Genomic DNA, 27,973 nt, shown 5'->3' on the forward strand with positions numbered 1-27,973 from the left:
GGGGCAAAATAAGCACTTGAAAGGATCTTTATTGTATTTTTATGATTGCTATGAACCACTAATTATATCTGCAGCTATTTTCAATGATCTACAGTTGTGCTTGTTGTTTGAAAGTACATTTTGATTCTATTATTGTATAAAAAAAAGGGCAAAATGGGGCAAAATGGACCACTTCCCGTGCCGTGCGGTGAATGAATTTAGCACCAATCGATTTCTCGTATTTTTTTACGTCAGAAATGGTCAACTTCACGTACCGAAACCAGCGGCGTTAAAAGATCCGTTTTTTGGGTCGATTTTGCCCACTGTGCATCGGCGGAACCTAAGGAATACTGTGTGTTAACATCTGGAAAAGGTTTAATACGCAGTTCCAATGAAATTACTCAGCGATGTTTTTGGCAACGGTGTGAATGTGATCGGAGATAATCGTGCCTCCTCCGAAGAATCCGGCTGATTGTTGATTCATGTACAAAATCGTTGATTCATGTACAAAATCGTAGTGTTAATAAATAAATTACAAATAAATTACAAATTACAAAAATGTATGCGTTGTAGGATACGTGAGGTGCTAAATATCTATTGCGTGGAGTTTGATCTGATTGCGCCTAAAAATAGCAATTTAATGAAATTTAGCTAATCAATAACGTTTTTCAGCTGAACGCCGAGCATCAATACGATGGTTGCGAAAAGCGTAGCGAGCTTCATTGTTTTATGTTAGACTTCACAAATGCCGAAATTGCTTCTGGCGTACCCATAAACGAGGAATTAGCTTTTCTAGATATGTGTGCTACCTTAGCGGTTTCGATTTCTCAGAGATTAATCACAACTTGTGATTGTCAATCTTTCATGCAAGGGCTGTGTGCCGCAGGCTCAGGGCTGGAATTCTCATCAAATCAAAGTGTAAAAACGCAGTGAGCCACTGGCTGCGCGCATTCAATACAAACGAATGTGCTGCGTACGGATACTCATTCTTACGGATCTTCTGCTCTTCGAGGCGCACTGCGTTTTGGCGCAGTGCGTCATGTATCTGTTTCACGCAAGGAGTAAAGGACACATAATGCACGCATACTCATTGCGCTGCTCATTGCGCAGTTGGTATGACAGAAATCACAGATAAACGAACGTAACACTGACGAAAATTTCTTCCTATATATCTCAGGATCCTGATAACTTACAAAGTTGGTATTTTCGGCATAATTATTAGGCTGGTCAAGGACCTACTGGTAATGAGTAGTTTGATTCGGAATTCTTCCATTAGGCGGCGCTAGTGATCGAACAAATTTTATATTTCATATATCTCAGGACTCTGATCACTTAGAAAGATGGTGTCTTCGGCATTGTTGTTTGGTAGGTCAAGGGCTTACAGTTCATGGACAATTTGTTTCGAAATTTTGCCACTAGGCGGCGCTAGTTACACATTCGCAAGATCATGCAAATGATTGATTTTTTTTATTAAGTATTCAACATGCTGTAATTTTGTTTTCTTTGAACATATTCAAGTCAAGTCAAATGTTATACAAAGACCAATATGTTAGCCGTAAATGTGCAAAATTTCATTTCATTCGGTTCACTAAATTCTGAGATATAGCAGTTTAATGAAAAATACTCAAATATGAATCATTTAACTAGAATCGCTCTAACTTCATGTAAAATTATCCAATCAATTTGTACCATTTAGAGCTAACTAGTTGTGAAATAAGCGATAAAAATTTGAGAATTTTTGGTGCACTTAATAAAAAGTTACAGCTTGCTGAATATTTTTGCGATAAATAATTAAAATTGCATTGCTCTACTCATTTTTAACTAGCGCCACCTAGTGGTAGAATATTGAAAAAATTTACCAATCAACGGAAAGGCCTTAACCAACCAAACAGCATTGCCGAAGACACCATCTTTCTAAGTAATCAGAGTCCTGAGATATATGGAATATAAAATTTGCTTGATCGCTATCGCCACCTAGTGGAGGTATTTATAATCAAACGGCCTATCACTAGCAAGACCTTGACTATTCTAACAACTTTGTCAAACACACTAACTATCTAAGTAATCATGGTGCTGAGATATACAGTATGAAATTTTCACAAGTGTCACATCTTGTTGTCTGTGATTTCTGTTATGTCAGAGACAAAGAGACGTAATACTGTCGAGTTTTTTATACCAAATATCTCATGATCGTGAGTTGATGTCTTCGGAAAAAATATTTGGCTGGTTAACTTTCACGTACCCGACCCCCGACCACTCATTTTCAAAATGCTGGTATTTCGTCAATTTTCATCCGATTTTTTTAAAGTCGCCCTCAATCGATCATAAATTGGTGATATTTAATTACACTCAAGTGGTCATGTAATATCCAGAACCATTCCGGAGATATTCCGGAATGTACTGGGGTCAGGAGGTGAGGAAGGGGCCTGTTCTGCCAAATGGCTAAAAGTAATTTTTTCGTGTGTTATTTTGTTTTAGAGGCCCCCGCGGAACCTGTTCCAAGTGTGCCGGAGCGGCCACATCGTGTGGATATATACTAGGGTGGTTCAAGCTTATATGGAAAAAACCACTTGACAAAAATTGTGATGGGCACCCTTCTCATTTCATTCTACATGATGCAAAGATGCTCTGGTCCAATTTTCAGCTAAATCCGTTAACATTTGGGCGGTGCTATTCATCTTTGAAGTTTATATGAGAGAGTTGATCGAAATACATGGGAAAACTGCATGTTTTTTTCCAACCCGATTTAAAATATAATGCCAAATTCCAAATGACCTCTAATTCAACTCAATTATATATAAATATGTCCTGATGAAACTGCCGAAAGCCAGAAGTCGATTAAAAGCGGTTCGGCGAAGTTATAACGGTTTTAACCTGCATATGTCTGATCTTGTTTCCTACGGGGCCTAACATGTTAAAATGTTCAACTTGACCAAAGTCATATCCATGACGAGTAGGCGGCAAATAATTTGTTTATAATTTGTTATTCGAAAACGGTGGTGTACTGTCAAAGTCAAAGGGAATCAATAAGACCATGGGGAATTTATCGGAATTCAAGGGACGCCGATTTACAGAAAATACGAGGGACACATTCTCGTTACTAGCAATCACAATACTTCGCCTTGCTGTTTGGAGCTGAAAATACTGTATTCAAGGATTTTACTTTTTGGTCTTAAAAAAACTATTTGAAAAGTTGCTATTCTCAGTCAACCATCAGAGCTTTCATTAATGTATTCTTGAACATTGTAATTAAATGTCTTCTTAACTAATTATATTGCAATGTCAGCCTATAACATCGAGTAACAGGGGAGGAAATTTAAATGGGCGTAACAGTGTAAGCATATACTTTTTTATTATTTTTAAAAAACAATAATGAAAAAGCATATAGGGTGACCAAGGGTATTATCGGCAGGTTTGTTCTCTTCGTCATGGGGGGTTTTTGAGGGTCTGCTTGCTTGAAATTTGGGCATATAACTCAGCTTGGTTGGGAAGGATTAAATGCCAATTCTGAGTTCAGCACGTTTCAAAAAACCCCCCCATGACGAAGAGAACAAAACTGACGAAAATAAGTAAGTTCCCCTAGTAGTTTCTATGACGACATCTCCAAGGAAAAGGGAAATAAAGAAAAATACAGGGATCAAATCATCGAGTAACTTGACTACAAAAACAAAAAGAGATGATAATAACCAAGAAAACACCATACGTTTCAGAAATTAAATTCAAATAAGCTTAATTTATTAAATACTCTAAAAAACTAACAAATCGAGGATCAGTTCACAATTGCTTCTATTATTAAATGTTTGTTACTGTTGGTTGGGATAGATTTTCTGTTTGCTTCGACTACTTGCAGTAACTCTTGCTTTTCTTCTTCTGATGCTGGACCGCAGTTAATGAAGTCTTCAAACAGCTTCACCGCTCTTTCAGCTGTATCATTCACTGTTTTAATTGCAGCTACAATACCCTGGGTATCGGAATACTCTGGTTGATGGTGCCATTCTTCAGGGGAAGTTTTCAAGAGATTTTCCACATTAAGTATTCTGAAGATTTGTCTGGTTCTTGTTGTGCAAAAATCTGCCAGAGATACTGTTCCTTCCTTCTCAAACACTTTTTTGTTTCCTCTTACAGAACGAGTGCCGCAGGGTACAACATTCATGCTCTCGATCATCTTTACTTTATCGGCATATGGCACTTTTGATGAAAACAACGCCAACCCAACAAGTTCATCGGAAAGGTACCACAAATGGCGCTCGAGAATGATGGTGGTAGCAGCACTTATTTCGGAGTCAATTGTGCTGTACTTTTTCAGCAATCTATAAAGCTCAAGATCGTTTATAGCTGCATCTGCCGACAAGGGAGCTTCAATCCAAAATTTTACATATATTAGAGCTCCGAAAGTTACAAATCTTTCCAGTTCTCTTGCCTCCACTTTAGTGAGCCGGAAACACTTATGTTGGTCTCTGAAAAGGTACATTTTCAATCCGTATATAAGTTTTGCCATCCACCTAGCATGGTGAATAGGGCCCGGGGCCCTCCAGTGGATTTTCTCCGGAATGCACCCAAGGACTACCAACGATAGCTCGATAACTTCTCGGTAATCATCACGAGGCCATTCTGTTATCTGCGACAAACTTGCTATTGTTGCTTGCTTCTGGATTTCGAGATCAGCTGGCGTGGATAATATCTGATAACTGTTCTTTTCAATTCCATTCCATGCTTCTCTAAATCTCTTAAAAAGAGGTATATCCGGGGAGTTTGATGGACCAAAACATATTTTGAACACTTTTGAGAGTAGCAGTTCATAAATATGATGGCGACACGGAAGCCAAAGCAACTCTCTGCCCAAACGTTTTTCCAGTAAGGCACAAGCACCATTATCACGGCCGGAATTGGCCGCCGTCGTATCAAAGCTCATCCCTTGAACTTTGTCTAGTAGGTTCCAACGATCTAGCATCTCATACACTGCATTCGCAGAATTCTCCCCGGTTCCACTGGGAATTTTGGCAACTCCAAGTAATTTCTCTCCAGAAGCTTCCGAAACCACAACTGGAAGGCGCTCAACTTTTCCTTGTCCTAAAATACAAGCATAAAACTAAATCTCCTTTGTGTGTGGAATAAATTACACTTGGGTACCTGAATTGTCAGGAAGCATTTTTCCGTCCCAGTGTACAATCAATGTTGAACTAGGCTTGTAGCTCTCTTTGATAGATGCTGCGATTTTTTTTCTAGCTTCCTTTCGAGCTCTTCCCACCGTACTTCTGGAGACGGTGAGCGTACTCAGATCCTGCCCTAAGGCCGCTGCAATTGGAAGAATAAGCCTGACCGCCTGTCGATCGGAAATTTTGTCACGATCGAGTGCGCTGGTAACGTGAGGTGTGAGAAGAGTTTGAGGATGGTTTTCAACATTTTTTCTTTTCCGAGGGCTTGGCTGCAAATATTCATCATCGTTGTCAATTGGCGGGTTGTACTCTGGAACATGGAAAGGAAACAACAACAAATATGTTGAATTATTATTCCTTCATTTGCATTTCTGAAATTTTACTCATAACCAAAAGTAAAACATACCTTTGTGTTCATCCTTTGGCTCAGGAACAATTTGTTCTTCGAATCCTTCACTGAATCCTACCGATGAAAATGTCAGCTTCCGTTTTTCGCTTTGATCCGTTATAAATTCCAAATGCCGTTCGCATGTAACCTTTGCCATATCGCAAATACAGCAAAGTGTATCCAATTTTGCAATGAAATTTGCCTCTTTACTCTTTTGGCATTCCGTAAGCTTATTTCGATTTTTTTTAATTAACAGCCACTCTGCATGGCACTTATCCAGCATTTTTATTACCAATTTCTTCGTCCTGCATGGTAATCCCGCATTGGACCACAAATTGCACAACTCTTCAGCAGTGCAGTGCAATGCAGAGCGCAATAATTTGAAGGAATATAAATGTTGATGAAATCTGACTAAAACTTGACGCCATGTTGGTAACTGGTTCATTTGAGTGATAGGCTTCAGATCTCTATACCCTAACATGTAAATAATGTCGGAGCTTCGAGTGCACGCCATAACTGAAATCGGCCAATATCTAAAAGCAGTCGAATGATTCTAAAGTGCCGTAGTGATGAATTTTAATTGATTACTTACGATATACGATAATTAAAGTTTATTAAATACGATTATTTTTCAGACAGGATATGAATTTCGCTTTTGACCGTTATGACAGTTTAAATATCAACATTCTTTACCGCCTACTCGTCATGGATATGTCCCTGATCAGGTTGAAAAAAATGAAGCATGTTAGGCCCCGTAGGAAACAAGATCAGACATATGCAGGTTAAAACCGTTATAACTTCGCCGAACCGCTTTTGATCGACTTCCGGTTTTCGGCAGGTTCATCAGGACATATTTATATATAATTGAGTTGAATTAGAGGACATTTGGAATTAGGGAACATATTTTAAATCGCCTTGAAAAAAAAACATGCAGTTTTCCCATGTATTTCGATCAATTCTCCCATATAAACTTCAAAGACGAATAGCACCGCCCAAATGTTAACGGATTTGGCTGAAAATTGGACCAGAGCATCTTTGTGTCATGTAGATTAAAATGAGAGGGGTGCCCATCAAAATTTTTGCCAAGTGGTATTTTGAGCCACGCTAATATATACTTTAGTCATTTTTTTCTGCCCCATTCTCTCAAAATCATGAAGATTGATAAGTCGCACGGCATGTTTTGCTTTCAAACCAGAAGTGTCCTCGATTACACCCCCGTGAAACCTGTGCTAGGTGTTCCGGAGAGGCCATATTAGTTGATACAGACTTCAGACTATCGTTTCTGACTCAATCATTGGAAATCACGAAGTTTGATATGTCGCACGACATGTTTTGGATGAATACCAGAAGTGTCCCCGATGAGACCCCCGCGGAACCTGTCATGGTGATCTGGATGGGTCAACTTATTCAAATCTGAAGTTGTGTTTTATTGTTCGCAATAAAAATTCCGCTGCAAATCGATGATTCAAACACAATAACACACGAAATAATCACTTTTAGCCATTTCGGCACCCCCCTGACCCCAGTACATTCCGGAATATCTCCGGAATGGTTCCGGAAATTGCTTGGCCACTTGGGTGTAATAAACTTGCACCAATTTATGATCGATTGAGGGCGACTTCAAAAAATTTGGATGAAAATTGACGAAATGCCAGCATTTTGAAATTGGGATGTTGGGGGTGGGGTACGTGAAGGTTAAAAACTTACCAATTATGATTCGTTTGATTAAAAATTCCTCCACTGGGCGGCTCTACAGAGCAAACAAAATATATATTATATATATTTCAGGATTCCGAGCACTTAGAAAGATGGTGTCTTCAGCAATGTTGTTTGGTTGGTTAAGACCTTTCAGTTGATTGGTAAATTGTTTCAATATTCTGCCAGTAGGTGGCGCTAGTTATCAATTAGAAGAAGCATGCAACTTTCATTAGTTATCGCAAAAATATTCAGCAAGCTGTAACTTTCTATTAAGTGCACCAAAAGTTCTCAAATTTTCATCGCTTATTGCACAACTAGTTAGCTCTAAATGGTACAAATTTGGGCTTGATTGGATAATTTTACATGAAGTTAGAGCGATTCTAGTTAAATGATTCATATTTGAGTATTTTCCATTAAACTGCTATATCTCAGAATTTATTGAACCGAATGAAATGAAATTTTGCACATTTACGGCTAACATATTGGTCTTTGTAAAACATTTGACTTGACTTATGTATGTTCAAAGAAAACAAAATTACAGCATGTTGAATACTAAATGAAAAAATCAATGATTTGCATGATCTTGCAAATGTGTAACTAGCGCCGCCTAATGGCGGAGTTTCGAAACAAGTGGACCATTTACTTTGAGCCCTTGACTTACCAAACAACATTGCCGAAGACACCAACTTTCTAAGTGATCAGAGTCCTGAGATATATGAAATATAAAATTTGTTTGCCCTCTAGCACCACCTAGTGGTGGAATACTGAACCAAACGATCCATAGCTTTTAGGCCCTTGATCAGCCTAACAACTTTACCGAAAACATCAATTCTCAAAGTAATCATGATCTTGACAAATATAGGAAGCACATTTCGACAGTGTTACGTCTGTGTGTCTCTGATTTCACTTCGTTTCGCATCATTCATTGTCAATTTACTTTCACACTCTTTCACAGTGAGCAGAACAAACAACGCAGTGTGTAATGGCAAACTGCTCTCTGCGTGTGAGTTTGCTCTCTGCGTTCTTTTTATTTCTCATTGCGTAGCCACCTGCTCTTTGCGCTTTGCGTTTAGAAACTACGCATTGCGCGCAGTGAGTGTGGAAATGCCAGCCCTGGCCGCAGGTGCTTAATCAACTGATAACACATGCGGATGTGATACCCGAGATTTACACAATCTTAGAAGGGAGTTTTATTTATAACCGTAATAAACGCATTCCTGGAATCACATAATTGAACCTAAATTTTGTATCCATGCTAAAACGACTACGCTCAAAAATGAGTACGGTCTTTGTAAACATTTATGCCGTACATAGTATGTGTAACATCCGCACATTTTAAAATCAGCTCGTGCAATTACATGAGCATGTATTTTGCAATAATTTCGATATGGCAATCTCACTAGGTTTATAAACCACCTTCGAATACCGAAAAATATTGATATTTTGCAAAAGTGTGAGCAATTTTAAAAAATTTGCGAATGTTACACATTCTATGTGCGGTATGGATGTTTATTAAAACTGAGTACTTTTATTTTCGAAAAAAAAAAACAAAAACCCGATTTAATCCACCTATGGTGAACAGAACCCTTCTTACACTTATTAAAATTATTGTTACCCTTCTTACACCCATAAGAAGGGTATAAATATCGCTCGAAAAACCGACTTTCGATCCGAGGCCCGGAGGGCCGAGTCTCGTATCCCATTGAACTCAGCTCGACGAACTGAGCAAATGTCTGTATGTGTGTGTGTATGTGTGTATGTGTGTATGTGTGTATGTGTGTGTGTGTATGTGCGTTACAAAAAAAAGTCACGCACGTTTCTCAGCCGTCTGTCAACCGATTTGAGTTCTCTTGGAAGCAAATGAAAGCTACTACATCCTAGTAGAAGGCTATTGAATTTTTTCATTCAAATTAATAATGATAAAAATAAAGAAAAAATAGGAGAAAAATAATAAAAAATATAATTTGACAATAAAGGATAAGTTTGTTCAAGCTACTGCATCCTAGTAAATCGCGCATAAATTTTGTTTCGATTGGACATTTGGTTACAGAGATATCTTTCGAAGAGTACTTAAGATTTATACAACTAGACTATTTAGATTTTTGACCACCTGTATCATAATAAATATCTCAGCCATCTGTCAACCGATTTCGGTTCTCCTGGCACCAAATGAAAGCTACAACATTCTAGTAGAATCCTATACAATTTCATTAGCATTGCACATTTGGTTACCGAGATATGTTTCAAAGAGTACTTGGGAGTAATACATGTTAACTTTTTGAGAGATTTTTGACCAAAGGTACCATAATAAATATCTCAGCCGTCTGACAACCGATTTGGGTTCTCTTAGCACCAAATGAAAGCTGCAATATCCTTGTAAAAGGCCCTAAAATTTTATTTCGATTCGACATTTGATTACTGAGATATCTTACGACGAGTATTTCAATAAATTCTTTTTTAATTTTATTATTATATTCACTTGTTATCTTGCATGAGTTTTTGACCATTATATGGGAAATTACTTTTCAATAAATAATGCTGACCTCATATATAGTGTATACTATAGCAGGTTATTGTTTTCAACAAAGCTATAAATAACAAATTACAAATAAACAGGAATTCTATGAAAACTAACAATATGTTAAATGAAAGCTTTGAATTTATATATTGTGGAAAAATGCAAGAACCGGACAGCCAAAATAATTAGCTAATGCCAAAACTGATTAACTTAGTAGATATATCATTTTTGTCCTTTCTACACCATAACCATGAACACCAAGTACTTCGGAGCTAATTTAATCGATTCAAGATCTTTTGGCAGTTAACACAAGATACAATATTCCAGAATATGTAAGCTATTTTTTAAACATTCCATACAAGAGTCTAGGAGGTGTCTGGCATTTCTGGTGGTTTAGCCCATGGTTCATGATGGTATTTTGGAAACCAATCCTCTAGATGCCAAATCCATAATATTTTCTAGAACTTTTGGTCAATAGCACGAAATAAATATGTTAAATACAAATAATACAGCAATAATTTCAATAAGTGTAAATAAGAAAGGTTCTGTTCACCATAGGTGGATTAAATCGGGTTTTTTTATTTGTATTTAACATATTCATTTTGAGTGATGGACCAAAAGTTCTATAAAATATTGTGGATTTGGCATCTAGTGGATTGGTTTCCAAAATATCATCATGGACCATGGACTAAACTACCAGAAATGCCAGACAAAAAAAATATCTTACTTATTCTGGAATTATGTATCTTTTGTTAACTGCCAAAAGATCTTGAATCGATTAACAAATGGATAAGAAAATAAGCGAGATACACTTTGTCTAATATCTCTTAACCAGTCGAATAAACTAGCTCCGAAGTACTTGGTATTCACGGTTATGGTGTAAAAAGGACAAAAATAATATATCTACTATGCTAATCAGTTTTGGAATTAGCTAGTTATTTTGGCTGTCCAGTTCTAGCATTTTTCCCACAATATATAAATTCAAAGCTCTCATTTAATATTGTTAAATGAGAAATGTGGATTTAATATTGTTAGTTTTCATAGAATTCCTGTTTATTTGTAATTTGTTATTTATAATTTTATTGAAAACAAAAATCTGCCAGTATACACTTTATATGAGGTCAGCATTATTGATTGAACAATAATTTCCCATAGACTGGTCAAAAACTCATGCAAGATAACAAACGAATATAATAATAAAAAAAAGGAATTTATTGAAATACTCCTCGAAAGATTTCTCAGTAACCAAATGTCCAATCGAAATAAAATTTCAGGGCCTTCTACAAGGATACTGTAGCTTTCGTTTGGTGCTAAGAGAACCCAAATCGGCTGAGACATTTATTATGATACACTTGGCCAAAAATCTCTCAAAAGTTTAACCTGTATTACTCCCAAGTACTCTTTGAAAGATATCTCGATAACCAAATGTCCAATCCTAATAAAACTGTATAGGGTTCTACTAGGATGTTATAGCTTTCATTTGGTGCCAGGAGAACCGAAATCGGTTGAGATATTTATTATGATACACTTGGTCAAAAATCTCAAAAAGTTTAGTTGTATAAATCCTAAGTACTCTTCGAAAGATATCTCTGTAACCAAATGTCCAATCCTAAGAAAATTTCTGAGCAATCTACTAGGATGTTATAGCTTTCATTTGGTGCCAAGAGAACTCAAATCGATCGACACACGGCTGAGATATTTAGTTTGATACACTTTGTTAAAAATCTCAAAAAGTTTAGTTGTATAACTCCTAAGTACCCTTCGAAAGATATCTCAGTAACCAAATGTCCAATCGAAATAAAATTTCAGAGCGTTCTACTAGGATGTTGTAGCTTTCATTTGCTGCCAAGAGAACTCAAATCGGTTGACAGACGGCTGAGATATTCATCAATATGCTAAATGTCAAAATTCTCTCAAAAAGCTAACCTATATGACTTCAAAGTACTCATCGAAAGATATCTCGGTAACCAAATGTCCGATCGTAATAAAATTCAATGGGGTTCTACTAGGATGTTATAGCTTTCATTTGCAACTAGGAGAATCCAAATCGGATATCAGACGGCTGAGAAACGTGCGTGACTTTTTTTTTGTAACATACGCACACACACACACACACACACACACACACACACACACACACACACACACACACACACACACACACACACACACACACACACACACACACACACACACACACACACACACACACACACACACACACACACACACAGACATTTGCTCAGTTGGTCGAGCTGAGTTGATTGGTATACGAGACTCAGCCCTGCGGGCCTCGGATCGAAAGTCGGTGTTTCGAGCGGTATTTACACCCTTCTTATGGGTGTAAGAAGGGTAAAGACGCTTAGTTCCTCATATTCTGTCAGCGAAAAATTTCAAAAAGATCAACAATAAATCTTTGCAGACTTATACTATATTCTTGAAAAAGCATACATTTTATTATAAATGAATTGTTCTTAACACATACGTGGGTTTTAATACACCGTACATTGTATGGTATATTTATGGTTTCAAACAAGAAAACGCAGAGTAAATATATTGTTTTTAATTGTAATTTCACTACTGGCTATACATTTAATTTAATCCTTATGTGGCCGACAGGGTACTCGGGTACCCAGCGCCCATTTAAAAAGCATGGTGTAGAAAAAAGCAAAAAGTTTGTCGGACACATAACGGTTAAGGACAGACTTGTTAGAATCCCAAAATGGCCACCACAATGACCGACTTTGGTACCTTCTCACGATTACGAGTGCACAAATCTCTTTGTAAACAAAACCAGTGCACCTGAGTAACAAAGAAGTTTGAGAGGGGCAAGTGGCTTGCAGGTTCAAAGGGGAGGGGATCAAGGCTTTCAGATGTAAAGGGGGAATGGTCAGAGGGAATTCAACGGAGTTTTTAGTGGGGGGAGGGGGTTTTGAGGCGTTTCCAGGCGTTTCAGGCCGTTTCAGGAGGTTTCAGAGGTATTTCATTTGTGTTTCAGAGATGTTTCAAGGCGTTTCGTGGGGCTTAAAATCTCTCAGGTGAGTTTCACGAAGGTTTCAGAGGTGTTTCAAAGCATTTCAAAGTGTTTCAAAGCGTTTCAGGGCGTTCCATGGCATTTCAGGAGGTTTCAGGAGGTTTGAGGGTGCCTTCAGAGGGTCGCAGGTGAATTTGCCAGAGGTTTAATAGGGGTTTTAGAAGCGTTTCAAGGCGTTTCAGGGCGTTTCAGGAGGTTTAAGGAAGGCTTAAGGGGGCTTCAGTGGCTCGCAGGTGAATTTCACGGAGGTGTCGTGAGGGTTTCAGAGGCGTTTCAAATTGAATCAAGGCGTTTCAATTCGTGTCATGGATAGGGATTTTAGAGGCGTTTCAAAACGTTTCAAGGCGTTTCAATGCGTTTCAAGTCGTTTTAGGGTATTTCAGTGGTTTTAGGGGACATCAGAGGCTCTCGGGTGAATTGTTAGAAGGTTTTACAGGGGTTTTGGAAGCGTTTCAAGGCGGTTTAATGCGTTTAAGGCGTTTCAGGAGATTTAGGAGGCCTTAATAGGGCTTCAGAAGCTCGCAGGTGAATTTCACGGCAGATTTATATGGCGTTTCATGGCGTTTTAACGTGTTTCAGGGAGTCCCAGGTCGTTTCAGGAGAGTTTCAGGGGATCTCAGAGGCTCGCAGGTGCATTTTTCGTAGGTTTCATAGGTGTTTCAGCGGCGTTTCAAGGCATTTCAGGCGGTTTCACAGGGGTTTTAGGGGGCTTCAGAGGCTCTCAGGCACAGTTGATGTACACGTGCTGTAGTCCCATGTGCGGGAGCCACATTGCAAGCGAGCTCTCAGGAGCACTGTACATTTTAATACTGAAAGTTGTGCGCCTCATTTTTCTTAAGATGTGTCTCATGAGCTTCGTCTCATGCGCTGATTAAATTAGAAAATTTCACGACAAAAACTTCCTAAACGAACGAGAATTGAAGCCTTAACCTTTGCATTGAGAGTCCCTCCTAGCAGCGCAGCACACTGCGATTTTGAAGAGCTGGGAGACCATTTATTGGGGGGCTCGCTGTAACATTTATGTACGCATGGGAAACTCTGCTCTCAAGTGAATTTCACGGAAGTTTTATAAGGGTTCAAGAGAAGTTTCAAAGCGTTTCAAGGCATTTCAGGGCGTTTAAGCGTTTAGCCCTCATAGATTCGGTGATCTATACTCAAGGGAGTTCTTGGAGACTTTTAAAGGTTTTTCGAAATCAAAACTTGATAGTTATACTCGGTAAGTAGGCCTTGACCAGGTTAAACGGTTTTTTTCTGCTCGTGTCATTTTTTTTCTTCTTTTCAGACCCAAATAATTTCCGAGATTCAAATATTTCTTGAGGCCTTTGTGATATTGCGGATTCGAACAGAGGATTCTTTCCATTGCTGGATTTGTTCAAGTGTTGCGGTTGAAGAGTTAATTTGGTGTTCCATTGCTGGATCGTTTCCGTTTTCTGAGATTCCATTGCTGTTGCGTTCGGTGGAGGATTCCTGTTTTTGGATTCATTCAAGTGTTGCGGTTGAAGTTGCAAGTTTTTGGTTCCTAGATTTCAAGTTTTCCGTTTTGGTTCGACGTTGGATTTGTTGAAGTTTGTTCGTTTGTATTGAAGAGCCGCAAGTATAATTTATTTATTACCTTTTACATTATTGTATCCTGATCCCACAGTTCACAAAACAGACCTTCATTTTTGAGTTTCCTACATGGAGACTGATGAGGGGGAGGGGAGGGGGGGGTCAAAAGATAATGCTCATTTGCTTGAAACATCTTCATTGGTTAAAACTTTTCGTGTGAAGGTTTATCCACCTAGTTTCCCTGGACCGTTTGCAATATTTTTTCGTAAGAAAGAGAGGCCAATTAATGTTTTATTGATTTCCTCTGAGGTTTACAAAAAATACAAATCTGTGAAGGAAATTAAGAAAGTTTCACTTGACAAATTGCGTGTCATTTTTGGATCTCGAGATGAAGCTATGCTCTTCTGGAATCCAAATTATTTGCAAATTCTTATCGCGTGTATGCTCCTAGCGATTCATGCGAAATTAATGGAATAATTTATGATGAGTTTTTGGATTGTGAAGATGTTGTCAATCATGGCTCAGGTTTTTTCAAGAACAAATCCATTTCACCTGTTACGGTTCTGGATTGTGTTCGTTTATCAAAATTATTGTTTACTGGGAATGATTCAAAATATGAACATTCTGATTGTATAAAAATTACTTTTTCTGGATCCGTTCTTCCGGATTATGTAAAAGTTGGACAAGTTATTTTCAGCGTGAGACTTTACTATCCAAAGCTCATGCATTGTGATCGATGTCTTCTTTTCGGTCATACTTCGAGTTTTTGTTCGAACAAACAAAAATGTTCAAAATGTGGGGAGTTAAATTCATCATCCGATTGTGCTAAAAAATCGGATGCATGTATTTATTGTAAACAAACGCACAGTTCTTTGAAAGAATGTGCAGTTTATATTGAAAATCAAAAAAAGCACAACCAAAAAATAAGACACAAAAATAAGGTTTCATATGCTGAAATTATGAAATCTTTTGATGATATTTCTTCTCCCAATGCATTTGAAATTTTACCAGATGAAGAAGGTATTGAATCACTTCATGACGGTAATGATTTTGTTTACAAACCTCCAAGTAAAAGAAAAAGATCTAACATAAAATTCGCTGTCAAAGACAATATTTCTGAACCCCAACCATCTACCTCTTTTGATAAAAACTTTCCACCTCTTCGTTCTTCTTCCAAGAATATTCCTGGGTTTCAAAAAATTGATTCCGATAATGTGCCTAACACAAATGATAAAAATTCAAATAATATTTCTGATGAAAATCCAAAGAGCTCAATTCTGGGAATTTTGGAGGAGCTTGTTAATTTTTTGGGATTAAGTGATTTTTGGAAAAATATCATTAAACTAGTTTTACCATTTTTGGCTTCCCTTTTGGATAACTTGAACACATTTGGACCCCTCATTTCTTCATTATTTTCATCTTAATGGCGTCCAATAATATTAGTGATGAGCTTCACATTTTACAATGGAATTGTCGTAGTGTAATTCCGAAAATAGATAGATTAAAAGCATTATGAACTAATTATAATATCGATATATTTTGTTTAAATGAAACATGGTTAGTTTCTACTAAATATTTTCGTATTCCTAATTTCAATATATTGCGTAAAGATAGGGAACTATCATTTGGTGGGGTTTTGATTGGAATTCACAATAATATTGAATTTAAATACTTAGATTTACCATTGCAACCTCAGTCCCAGATAGAATTTATAGCTATATCAATCAAAAAAGAAAAATTCAATTTTTCTATTGTTTGTTTTTATATTCCTCCAAATGCTAGTTTTTGTTTAACACAAATTACAAGTATATTGCAACAAGTCCCTTCTCCATTTTTTATATTAGGAGACTTTAATGCCCATAATTTCGCTTGGGGTAGTGATAAAATCGATGGTAGGGGTTCCTTAATAATGGATTTGATTGATGATCTTAATTTAAATATTCTCAATGATGGTTCATTTACTAGAGTGGCTGTGCCTCCTAGTAATCATTCATGTATTGATCTTTCACTTTGTTCGAATAGTTTGGCATTGCAATCTTCTTGGTCTACTATCAATGATCCAAATGGCAGTGATCATTTACCTATTTTGATTCGAATGCACATTCCCGTTCGAAATCAATTTATTAATGAGTCTTGTACTTATGATTTGTGCAAAAATGTGAATTGGACAAAATTTTCTGATTTAATATCTATTTCGTTAATAAATAGTGTAGATTCAGCTTCACCAATTGACAATTATAAGAGCTTTTCAAAATTACTAATTGATAGTTTACGTAAATCTCAAACTAAAAAATATGTTTCGGGTACTGTTAAAAAGGCACGTCCTTCTTTTTGGTGGGATAGTGAGTGTTCCAATTCACTGAAAAATAAATCTGATGTTTTTAAAAACTTTCGCAGATCAGGCTCCAGAGATAGCTATTTATTGTATTGTAAAGCTGAAGCCCAGTTTACTAGACTTACTAAATTCAAAAAGAGAAATTATTGGAGAAATTTTGTAGAAAACCTGGACAGTGAAACTTCATGGTCTACTTTGTGGTCAGTAGCACGAAATTTAAGAAATTATAATTCTAATATTCCTACTGCTTTGGAATATTCAGAAGAATGGATTGAAAAGTTTGCTTCAAAAATATGTCCAGACTTTGTTGCTCCATTAGTAAATTATAAATCAAAATCTTTAAATTATTTTCCTGAGCTTTGTGATCCATGCTCCTTGGCTGAGTTCAATTTGGCTTTATCTATTACCAAAAATACAGCTGCAGGTATTGATAACATGAAATTCATTGCTTTGAAAATGTTGCCTGATGAAGGTAAACTTCATTTACTTTCGATATACACTCAGTAGCAAAAAAAAAGCCGAGCTGAATTTTTCTTCCAAAATCCGTCATGTTCAATCTGCTGCAACTTTGTCAATTATCTATATTTTTGGCTGAAAATTTTACCACTTCATCATCAATATATTGATAACGTATGGACAAAATCTCAAATTGATACAAATTATATATTTTGAGTTATAACAACTTATATGAAAAAATCCATTTTTGGACATATCTTTTTCAAAAATCCGTATTTTAGTGAAAAATTTAAGGAGCTTCATAAAAATTTCACTGCAGCGTCAGTAAATATAGGAAATGTTGTGGTCAAAATTTGAAATGTTTTCATCAAGCGGTTTGGGCCACAGAAATCGTCAAAGTTGAAGTACCACTGTGGATGCCTACAGTTTTCACTACATATTGACCACGCTGAAACACCGGTGCAGAAAAAAAGCCGAGGTCAATTCGTTCCATTAGATCTAAGTTTTAATAAACGATCCATATTATATGACATATTTTTATAATTTTTCGTGTGGTTTGCTAGTTGTGTATGACATTCTACACGTAACACATAGTGCGTTACGCGTTACACGTAATGTGTTACAAACATACGTATATTAGTGAATATACAAGTAGTTTGTATAATTTACAAATTTTGGCTACTGTTAAAACCTTAACATAAGCAAACAAGTGATGTTACATGCCTTTCTATATCATACTGTGTGGTTCTCAATTGAACCCCAAAACTTGTTTACTAAGAATTATTTTTTACAGTTACCAAAATTTGTAAATTATCCAAACTACTTGTATATATTCACTAACATACGTATGTTTGTAACGCATTACGTGTAATGCGTAACGCACTATGTGTTACGTGTAGAATGTCATAAACAACTAGCAAACCACACGAAAAATTATAAAAATATGTCATATAATATGGATTGTATATTAAAACTTAGATCTAAACATTAATGGAACGAATTGACCTCGGCTTTTTTTCTGCACCGGTGTTTCAGCGTGGTCAATATGGAGTGAAAACTGTAGGCACCCACAGTGGTACTTTAACTTTGACGATTTCTGTGGCCCAAACCGCTTGATGAAAACATTTCAAATTTTGACCACAACATTTCCTATATTTACTGACGCTGCAGTGAAATTTTTATGAAGCTACTTAAATTTTTCACTAAAATACGGATTTTTGAAAAAGATATGTCCAAAAATGATTTTTTTCATATAAGTTGTTATAACTCAAAATATATAATTTGTATCAATTTGAGATTTTGTCCATACATTATCAATATATTGATGATGAAGTGGTAAAATTTTCAGCCAAAAATATAGATAATTGACAAAGTTGCAGCAGATTGAACAAAACGGATTTTGGAAGAAAAATTCAGCTCGGCTTTTTTTTTTGCTACTGAGTGTACAACAGCTTTTTGTTTCAAAATATCATTCCTGTTGAATGGCGCTCAATCAAAGAAGTAAGTATTCTTAAACCTGGTAGAGATCCTTCATTAGCTGATAGCAGAAGACCTATCAGTTTGTTATCATGTTTACGCAAACTTATGGAGCGAATGATTTTAAATCGTCTTGAATTTTGGGCTGAAGAAAATAATATTTTTTCTCCGTCTCAGTTTGGATTTAGAAGGGGTCGTGGTACGCGTGACTGTGTTTCACTTTTAGCAACGCAAGTTCAACTTGCATTTAATCAAAAACAAGATGTAGTGTCTACTTTTCTAGATGTCTCTGGAGCCTATGATTCTGTCCTGATTGATTTGTTGTTCAATAAAATGAACAATTTGAAAATTCCAAATATGATTTCAAATTTTATATATAATTTATTCTCATTTAAAATTATGCATTTATTCATAATAACTCTTCCAAAATAATACGATATAGTTACTTTGGCCTTCCACAGGGATCATGCTTGAGTCCGTTTTTATACAATTTATTCACTAGTGATATGGCATCTATTATTCCTAATGGTTGCTTTTTGCTTCAATTCGCTGATGATAATGTTCTTTCCATACGTGGAAAAAAATAGAGATGTTATTGAACATTTTATGCAATGTGCTTTGGATAATTTGGATATGTGGGCTCATGACAATGGATTCTCATTTTCAGTTCAAAAAACCAAATTTATTGTGTTTTCCAGAAAACATTCTACCATAAATATTAATTTATTTCTGAATGGACTTCAAATAGATCAAATTGATGAATATAAATATCTCGGTATTTGGTTTGACTCTAAATTGAATTGGAACACTCATATTATATACATTCAAAAAGTTTGTTCAAGAAGAATTAATTTTCTTCGTACAATTACAGGCACTTGGTGGGGTGCAAATCCTTCTGATTTAATAACGTTGTATAAAACCACTATTCGTTCAGTAATGGAATACGGTTGTTTTACTTTTGGTAGTACTGTGAAAACTCATTTTTCCAAACTTGAAAAAATACAATACCGTTGTTTGAGAATTTGTTTAAAACTAATGAATTCCACTCATACTCAATCTGTTGAAGTTCTTTCTGGTATTATCCCACTGAAAATTCGTTTTCAGGAGATGAACTGTAAATTTTTGATAAATTGTTTTGCGAATAATCATCAAATCATGAGTACTTTGGAGTCGTTATACCAAATTAATCCTACAAATAGAATGTTGGATTCTTTTACTCACTGTTTAAATCAAAATCTTTTACATGTGCATTCGAATGATTTTTATGATTTTAAATTAAACATTCATACTTATGAACCATTAATTGACTTGTCCCTATTCTATGAATTGCGGCAAATACCAAAATTTTTACATTCGCATTTTGCAAATTTACTGTTTGAACGTAAATTTGATGGAATCAGCCCTTCACAAATGTATTTCACAGATGGTTCTTTGATTAATGACATCGCAGGTTTTGGAGTATATAATTTATTTTTAGCTCATTTTTATAAATTACAATCTCCATGTTCTATTTTTGTAGCAGAACTCATTGCCTTGTATTTTGCATGTAGCATGATCAAGGATTGCCCGCCAAATTTTTATATTATTTGCTCTGATAGTTTCAGTTGTCTGAGTGCTTTGAATACTATCAAGTTCAATTACAAATCACATCACATCATGTTGATGTTGAAAAAAATATTATTTGATTTGCATTCTGGAGGATATGTTATTAAGTTTGTTTGGATTCCTGCACATTGTAATATTTATGGCAATGAACAGGCGGATTTATTGGCAAAATTTGGGGTTACTTGTGGTACACTTTATAATCGTGATATTTCTGCTTCTGAATATTTTCCAAATCTTAGAAATTATTCTTTAAATACCTGGCAAATCAATTGGGATTCTAGTGATAAAGGGCGGTGGTGTCATTCAATATGTCCCAAAGTGAATAATTTTCCTTGGTTCAAAAATGTATCTGGGAGTAGAAATTTCATTTGCACATTTTCAAGATTGATTTCCAATCACTATATTTGTAATAGTCATTTGTATCGTATCAATTTAAATGATACAAATTTATGTGAATGTGGCATATCCTATGAAGACATTGATCATATTATAATTAATTGTTCTCGGTTTTTTGTACCGAGGAAAATACTGTTTGAGAGCATTATTACAGCAGGTTTTCCAATTCCTGTATCTATACGGGATATTTTGGGCCCAAAAAATGAAACCATATTAAAACTTTTATTCAAATTTTTAAATGATATTGCATATTTCGTTTGATACTGTTTCCCTTTTTTTTGGTATACTCTATTTTCAGCCTTGAAGATTCGTTTTTGGTGAATCCCTGACCCCTACCCTCTCCCCCACAAGGTTTTCTGGATTTCTGAAGATTCGTTTCACGATGTGGCATGCTGTCCTCCTTCAAGATTGCGGCTCTGCTATGGCAACTGCCGTGTGAGCCTTTAATTTTAAGTTATTATTGTAATGTTATTTGAAAAGATAAAAGAGGTTTTGTGCCTCTTTGAGAAAGATTTCGTTTTTGTAATGTTGAAATCACTCAAAGGGTTTTTTCCCTCTTTCAAAATTTGAAGTTAAAATAAACAATAACAATAACAATAACATTGTGCCAACGCCAAATTATGAAACGAATTCCATGATTTAAGCTCTTTTAATATGTACATATGTCTCCTGCCGCCAAATTACTATAGTATATATTATATGTAACACTGGATACGCCAAATAATCGCTGCCCCCCCCCCCCCCCCCATTATCAGGATCCTGGCTCCGCTACTGTTAACGATCGAGCATCTTTGAAACCCCCTCAATCATTCATCCATCAGCACGGGTCGCCTGACACCTTGGATTGGGGTTCCCTGTTTGGTGGACTTTTACCCCCGGAACAGGGGGTCCGTAGTGCTATTCTAAGCCGGCAGCTACACGGGCACTGTATAACAATAAATGATAAAACCTCGTCATTTTATCGATCGGGTAAGGCTTAATAACTTTTACCACGAATGTCGCATCGCTTTGCGGTCTTTGGAGGTTGATTCCTCGTAAAATTATCTGCAAAAACCATTCAACGACTTATTTTATTTTTTCAAGCGATTTTTCTTTGAAGAAGTAAATTTTCCCCATAGTAAATCGTATGAAAAGCTAAGAATGGCCGGCGCTAAAATATAGTTTTTTCGATCGATCTGAAATTCTGCACAGTTGATATGGGAATGGAACTCAAAAAGTATACAGGAGTTGGAGTTTTTCCATTTTTTATATTTTCCCATATAAACCGTGTACTAGGCTATATTTGAAATCATTATGCCATACATTGATTGTTCAAATCCGGTTATCGCTATCCCGCGCCTCTGATTACAAAATTTCGCCTGAATCGACAATCCGCTACTGAGAAGCATAACAGATCCTGTAACCCGGATTTGCTGAATTTATCGATAATTTTACTCAGAATCATGATAAGCTAGCACCTAACTTTGTTCATATCAGCCGCAAAAGCTCTTTCTGGCATGATAACGGTGACATATTCAGGAGAAGTCTCTCTTGCTTGCTCTGTTTAGTAGCTATAAAAGAAACTTCGTGAGAAGTAAGCCAGTGTATTCTAACCGTTACGGCACCATGAAGCATTTAAGACTAGTGGCAATTTTGATTTGCGTCCTTGGCGCTCAGGTACTTAGATCAAAGTGAAAGAACAGAAGGGAGATAAGTTTTAAGTTTTTCTGTCTCACAATTAGGCGGAACCAGAACGCACACCACGTATCATCAATGGACACACCGCTCCCGGTATTGTCGGATATCACGCATTCATTGCGTACATGAACGAAGAATTCGCAGGATTCTTTGGGGGTGGTACAATCATTTCCGATCGGCACGTACTGAGCTCGGCCAAGATCATCCATGGGTAATTCAATTGAAACACTGCATCACAGATTCATCAGTAAGTGATTTTCAACGTCTATAACAGATGGTTCCAGTGGGAGATACGTGTCGGAAGTAACGTCTTTGTGGAGCTGGAGCGAATCACCATGAAGTCGTACCATGCTGTAACGCATCCTCAATTTGACTTCCATACTTCAGTTAACGACATCGGCATTATCTACCTGCCGGAGTCTCTGGAGTTCACACAGAACGTCTACCCGGTGGCACTTCCGGACCTGAACCCTGACCGGACGAATCTTTTACCTTTGAAAAACGAGGAAGGCACAATCGTTGGCTTTGGGTACACAACTTCTGCTGGTAAGTACATATGAAGCATTACATTCCCAGATGAAACATTTAGAACGCAAACATACCTCAACAGCCATAAACCATTCGGACCTCCTGATGCGAGCCTTCCAGCGAGTGAACTTCGATGCCGGCTGCGAGGTGCTGTACGGGAACCAATCGCCAGAGATTTATTTCTGCGCCAGAGACAACGAGCAGTTCGCCAACATGTGTCTTGGGGACGTCGGTGGCGGGTTCGTTACTTTGGTCCGTGGACGACCGACCATCACCGGTATTGTGTCGTACGTCAGAGAAATATGCGAAACGACATATCCAACGGGCTTTACCCGCGTCGCTTACTATCGGGACTGGATCAGACATGTGACGCAGCTGTAAAAAAGTAGTGCAAATATTTCATTCGTAGAGCTAACTACTCTTAACCGAATAATGGGAAATGATTACTTGAATAAATATATTGAAATACCTAGAGCATTTCCAGTTAAACGCACGAATCGCGTAGACACTAGGCCGTCCCTTATTTTGCAAAAAATATAAATGTTATAAGTTCGTTAGTGGAAAATGATCGTTTCAGCTAAGAAATGGTCGTGTCAAAATTTGAAGTCCGTATCTCAAGGCTAAGTGGTCCCTCAAGGGGCCTAAAGTTGACAAAAAAGGTATGGGACAAACAGTGCTTCAATCCTTTGTTTTTTTGTAGGATGAAAACGGGAGCCACATGCTTAATAAGGGAACCAATACCCTATGTAGCAGCGAAGCAGTGTCGATGTTTCCAGCGCATTTTTTGCCATGAATAAAGCAATCAAAACAAAAACATTGGACGCCATGTTGAATCGAATGTTGGGTTGCTTATTCTGGCTCTTCGTCATCCCCCTGGCGGCAACCGATTGTGATCCCCAAGAAACGTCAAAATTTGAATCGGTTATTTGTGCCCGCCGCCGCCATTACCACTCGCGGATAAGTTGATTGCGTGCGATTTATTCCGCGCCTGAAGAAATCACAGGAGTAATGAAGCGCAGCCTTGAGTTGAGTTGAGTTCGGCACAGTCAATAGCTGTGCTGTGATGATAAAATCACCGAACGCCTTTGATGAGCAATTTTGATGAGTTGTGCTGTCAGTTTTTTGTTGCGCGCTGGGACGGGACGTGACAGCTCATTGGTACAAGCCCTCTTATTGTTTTTGTTACTGTTCATACGGGGGTTGCTCTAGTGTTGCCAACACTTTTCATATGCAAATCAATCAAAACTTGTTGATTAGTTTCATTTAGCATTCTACTTCAAAGAATGAGTTTGAAAACAATCTGATCTTCCTCGTTTGGATCTCACACACAGACTTCCATCCCTTGCCGGCAAACCTTCGGATTCTTCGAAAATTAGTAAAAATGAAGCCCAGAATGATACACATCACTGCGCCCATATTGTATCGTTTTGCACTTCATTTCACCATGTCAAGTTCCGGATAAAAACAGCACAGAAAGTGAGAAAAGGATTAATGTTGTTAGTTATTAATTATCAATCATACGAGGTTTAAAAAACCCGTGACTACTAGCAACACGGCTAACCCAACAACAGAGTGCCCTCTTGTAAACGAACGTGACGCGGCGCAACGCTGCTTTTGTCAAATCGACCAATCATAAGTGGTCTTTTTTGACAGGCAAATGGTTTCGTATTTGCACTAGCACCTGACGGGTCCCGTCCCAGGTTGCGCGTAATTCATTCGAGTGTTGCATGCTTACACGCTAGTTTGAGAATACCCATTAATGGGTATTTTAGTACCCATTTCGAACTAAAGTGACTTAACCCATTTAATGGGTATTCGTCGTTTACCCATTAATGGGTATTCGACTCGAACTTCAAATAATGGGTAAATTAGACCCATTGTTTTTCAATAAGAAATGGGTAAAATATCCCCATTTTTTCGATTTTTTTTTTTGCCCGGGCTAGCTATTGATATAAATGCTTATGAAATATATAAAAAAGCATATTTATCGTTACATAGGCTCTTAAAATTTGTCCAAATTCGCTGTATATGTTGTCTTGGCTTTTGCACGCACATTATTTAATTAAGCAACCGTCGGATTTCTCCGGGATTTCATGAAATTTTACCTACACGCTAGTTTGGGAATACCCATTAAATGAGTTTTGAGTACCCATTTTTTGCTCCAGTATTGAGCTGTCAAATAATGGGTGTTTTTCAAGTTTCAAATGATGGGTGTTTTTTCCACATTTTGAAGTTGAGCCGACCTTGGAGCCGACCAACCATACAATGGGTAAATAGTACCCCTGTATAAGTTCGACAAATAACACCGCCATTTTGGCGAATCGTCACGGGTTCATCAGTTTTGGCCTTTTGTTTGTTGAGTTCTGTGAAATCCTATACACGCTAGTTCTGAAATACCCATTAATGGGTAAAAAAGAACCCATCTTCAAGTTAAGTGGCTTATTCGACTCGAACTTCAAAATATGGGTATTTTTCACCCTTGATATTCAAATCGAAAATGGGTAAAAATGCCCCATTATTTCGGAGAATATTTTGCAGATTGAGGTTATGGTATCCGAAAGAAGGTGAAATTTGAAAGTTATTATAAAATAAAAGACTTCATGAATATTGCAACATATTGTAGTATAAATTTATTCCACGGATTATTCTGCTTTGAATTTTAAAAGTTTTTAAAATGTAGGAGCTCAAACGCTGGCTGACTTCTCCGCGGGATGCTCAGCGAATCATGAGTCATGACAGTGGCGTAGCAAGGGGGGCGGAGGGTGCGGTCCGCCCCGGGCCCCCGAATCTAGGGGGCCTCCAAATCAGGGCAGGTCTAGTGTTATAAACCTTCCCTGATTTGGAGCCCCCTGAATTCGGGGGCCCAGTTTGAATAAAGTTCTGTGATTAGCGAAAGATCCTTACATATAAGTATAAGGTAAATGCTTACCGATCTGCTGGTAGGTATGTAGGGGCCTCTTCGTGATTATCAAGAGATTTTGGAATGGGGAACACAGATGGCTATTTTGATGTTCTATTATTAACAATTATAAATGTACACACTTTATTCATGTAGTTTCGTTAGTTTTGTTTTTATTAATTTGATGATTACTCTTTGGACCTGCAGGAGTCCCAAAATGCAATAAAAAATGTGTTCGAAATCAAAATTGAATTTTACGATATTCAGTACCGATATGGAAGTATAATTCATGAGCATAATGAAAATGTCCCTGATATCCTAACCACAGAACCAAACATAGGTGTTGATTTAGCATAAGATAGCAGCTAAAATTCAGGGGCCCCATTTATCAAAATTAAGATCTGAACGCATGTTACGTTCTTGAAGGCTTTCTGTGGGAATTCCTTCGGGCAAATATATATTTTTCGGTTTATCAGGCAGTTACTTCAAAGACTTCTACAAAAATTCCTCTATGATTTGCTTCAGAACTTTTTTCAGGGATTGCTTAAGAAAACTTTCTAAGCATTGGTTTATGAATACTTACAATGATTGCTTCAGGAACTCCTCCTGACATTTCTTCAAGAATTTTGTTGGCGCGACTGGAGTAGCTGGTTACCCTAGATAGGCACAATTTGATAGAGAGTAAAGACAATATAAAGAGAACGCTGTGAATTGAAGAAGCTAGAGTTGTATAATTAATTGGATAACATTTAATAGGTTTGAAACCATAATAAGGCGGACAGAAGCACCGATAATTGTAAGTTAAAATCGTGTATTATATTGCTAGGATTATTGAATGAATAAATATTATTTGCAGTTCAAGCTGATCACTGAAAATCAATATCTTTTGATCTGCTCTGAAAGACGGTGCGCTGTTGGTGGTTGAACCATCGCAACAAATTTCTTCAAACAATTATCAAGAAATCCTTCAGGAATTCCTTTGAGATTTTTTTGTAAGAATTTCTTCAAGCAGTCGTTCAGAAATACCATTTCGGAACCGTCCATAAAGCCATTCAAGGATTATATCATGAAACTCTTCAAGAAATCCTTCAGATGGACCTCAAGGAATTTCTCCAAGAATGATTTTTGAGATTCCTTCAAGAAGGAATCTAGCAGTAGTTCCTCATGGAAAATATATTTGATGATATTTTGAGATTTTTGAAGCCATACCCGAATGGATCCTTGGGAGATTTTCCAAAGAAATTTGAATGGAACTCTTGTAGAAATGTCTGTAGGATTTTTTTGTAGAAATTTCGCCTAGATGAATTCTAAGATGTATAAGGAAAGAATCATTGGGTTGATTTTGGAGGTATATTTGATGATGTTCTGGTAGGATTACTACAGTACTATGAAGTAGTACTAAAAGTACTAGGAGTACTATGAGTAATTACTTAAAGGATTCCTGAAAAAAATCTGTAAGCAAAGGGATTTTTGGAAGAACTAATTATGAAATGCCTAGATGATTTCTCAAGAAATCAATGACGGAAACCCCAAAGAATTCCAAATTCTTTGGTGCAAATAAAAAAAAACAATCTTCAAAAGAATTTCCGCAGGAGGCCTTCGGTGAATTCTTGTAAGACCCCCTGAGGAAATTTGTGCAGGAATTCTTTAGGGATGAATGTGTCCATCCTTGTAGGGTTATCTGAAGAAAAACTTCGAGAAATCCATGAACGAATCTTTATACGTAACTTGAAAAACAAAATCCTTGTTGAAAAGATTAAATTTGTACTGGAATTTCTTAAAAGATTCTTGAACGAATTGTGAAAAAAGACTTTAAAAAATAGCCTAAGGAATCTTTGAATGATTTTCTACAGAAATTATTAGAGGAATTTATGAGGAAATCCCTGCAGGTATGATTACTAAAGAAATGCTTGAACAAATTCTTAAGAAATCCTTGAAAGTACTTCCAAAAAAAAATCGTATGAGGCAGTGCAAAAAGAAGAAGTTTCTAAAAAAATCTTGAAGGAACTCCAAAGTTTTCCTCTGAAAAAATGCTGAAGAGAACACGTGGGAATCGTTTGTGGATATCTTAAAAAAAAACTCTTTATAGAGTTCTTGGGATTACATAATACTGAAGAAAATCCTTCAAGGAATTGAAGAAGAAGTTTCCTAAGGAATCGCTGTTGCAACTTTCGCAGAAAATCTTCGAGGAATTTGTACAGAAGTCCTTGAAGTATTTCCCAGATGAATCGTAAAAGATATCCAAGAAAGAATTCTTGGAGCTCCGCACTTGAGAAAAAA

At 36.9% G+C, this 27,973-nt stretch overlaps 2 protein-coding genes across 2 annotated transcripts in view; one reads left to right on the forward strand and one right to left on the reverse strand.

The window, feature by feature from the left end:
• LOC134285004 (uncharacterized) overlaps window positions 1-27,973 on the reverse strand; it is a 194,044-nt gene that overhangs the window by 82,305 nt on the left and 83,766 nt on the right. The gene's annotated exons all lie outside the window — the stretch shown is intronic.
• On the forward strand, window positions 22,089-23,266 carry LOC109422133 (collagenase). The gene is made up of 4 exons (XM_019696771.3): window positions 22,089-22,245; window positions 22,311-22,477; window positions 22,541-22,812; window positions 22,877-23,266. Exons 1-4 carry the CDS (start codon window positions 22,195-22,197, stop codon window positions 23,173-23,175), a joined length of 789 nt encoding a protein of 262 aa, XP_019552316.1. The 5' UTR covers window positions 22,089-22,194; the 3' UTR covers window positions 23,176-23,266.

Source organism: Aedes albopictus, chromosome 1 (assembly GCF_035046485.1).
Source record: "Aedes albopictus strain Foshan chromosome 1, AalbF5, whole genome shotgun sequence".
Taxonomy (NCBI): Eukaryota; Metazoa; Arthropoda; class Insecta; order Diptera; family Culicidae; genus Aedes; species Aedes albopictus.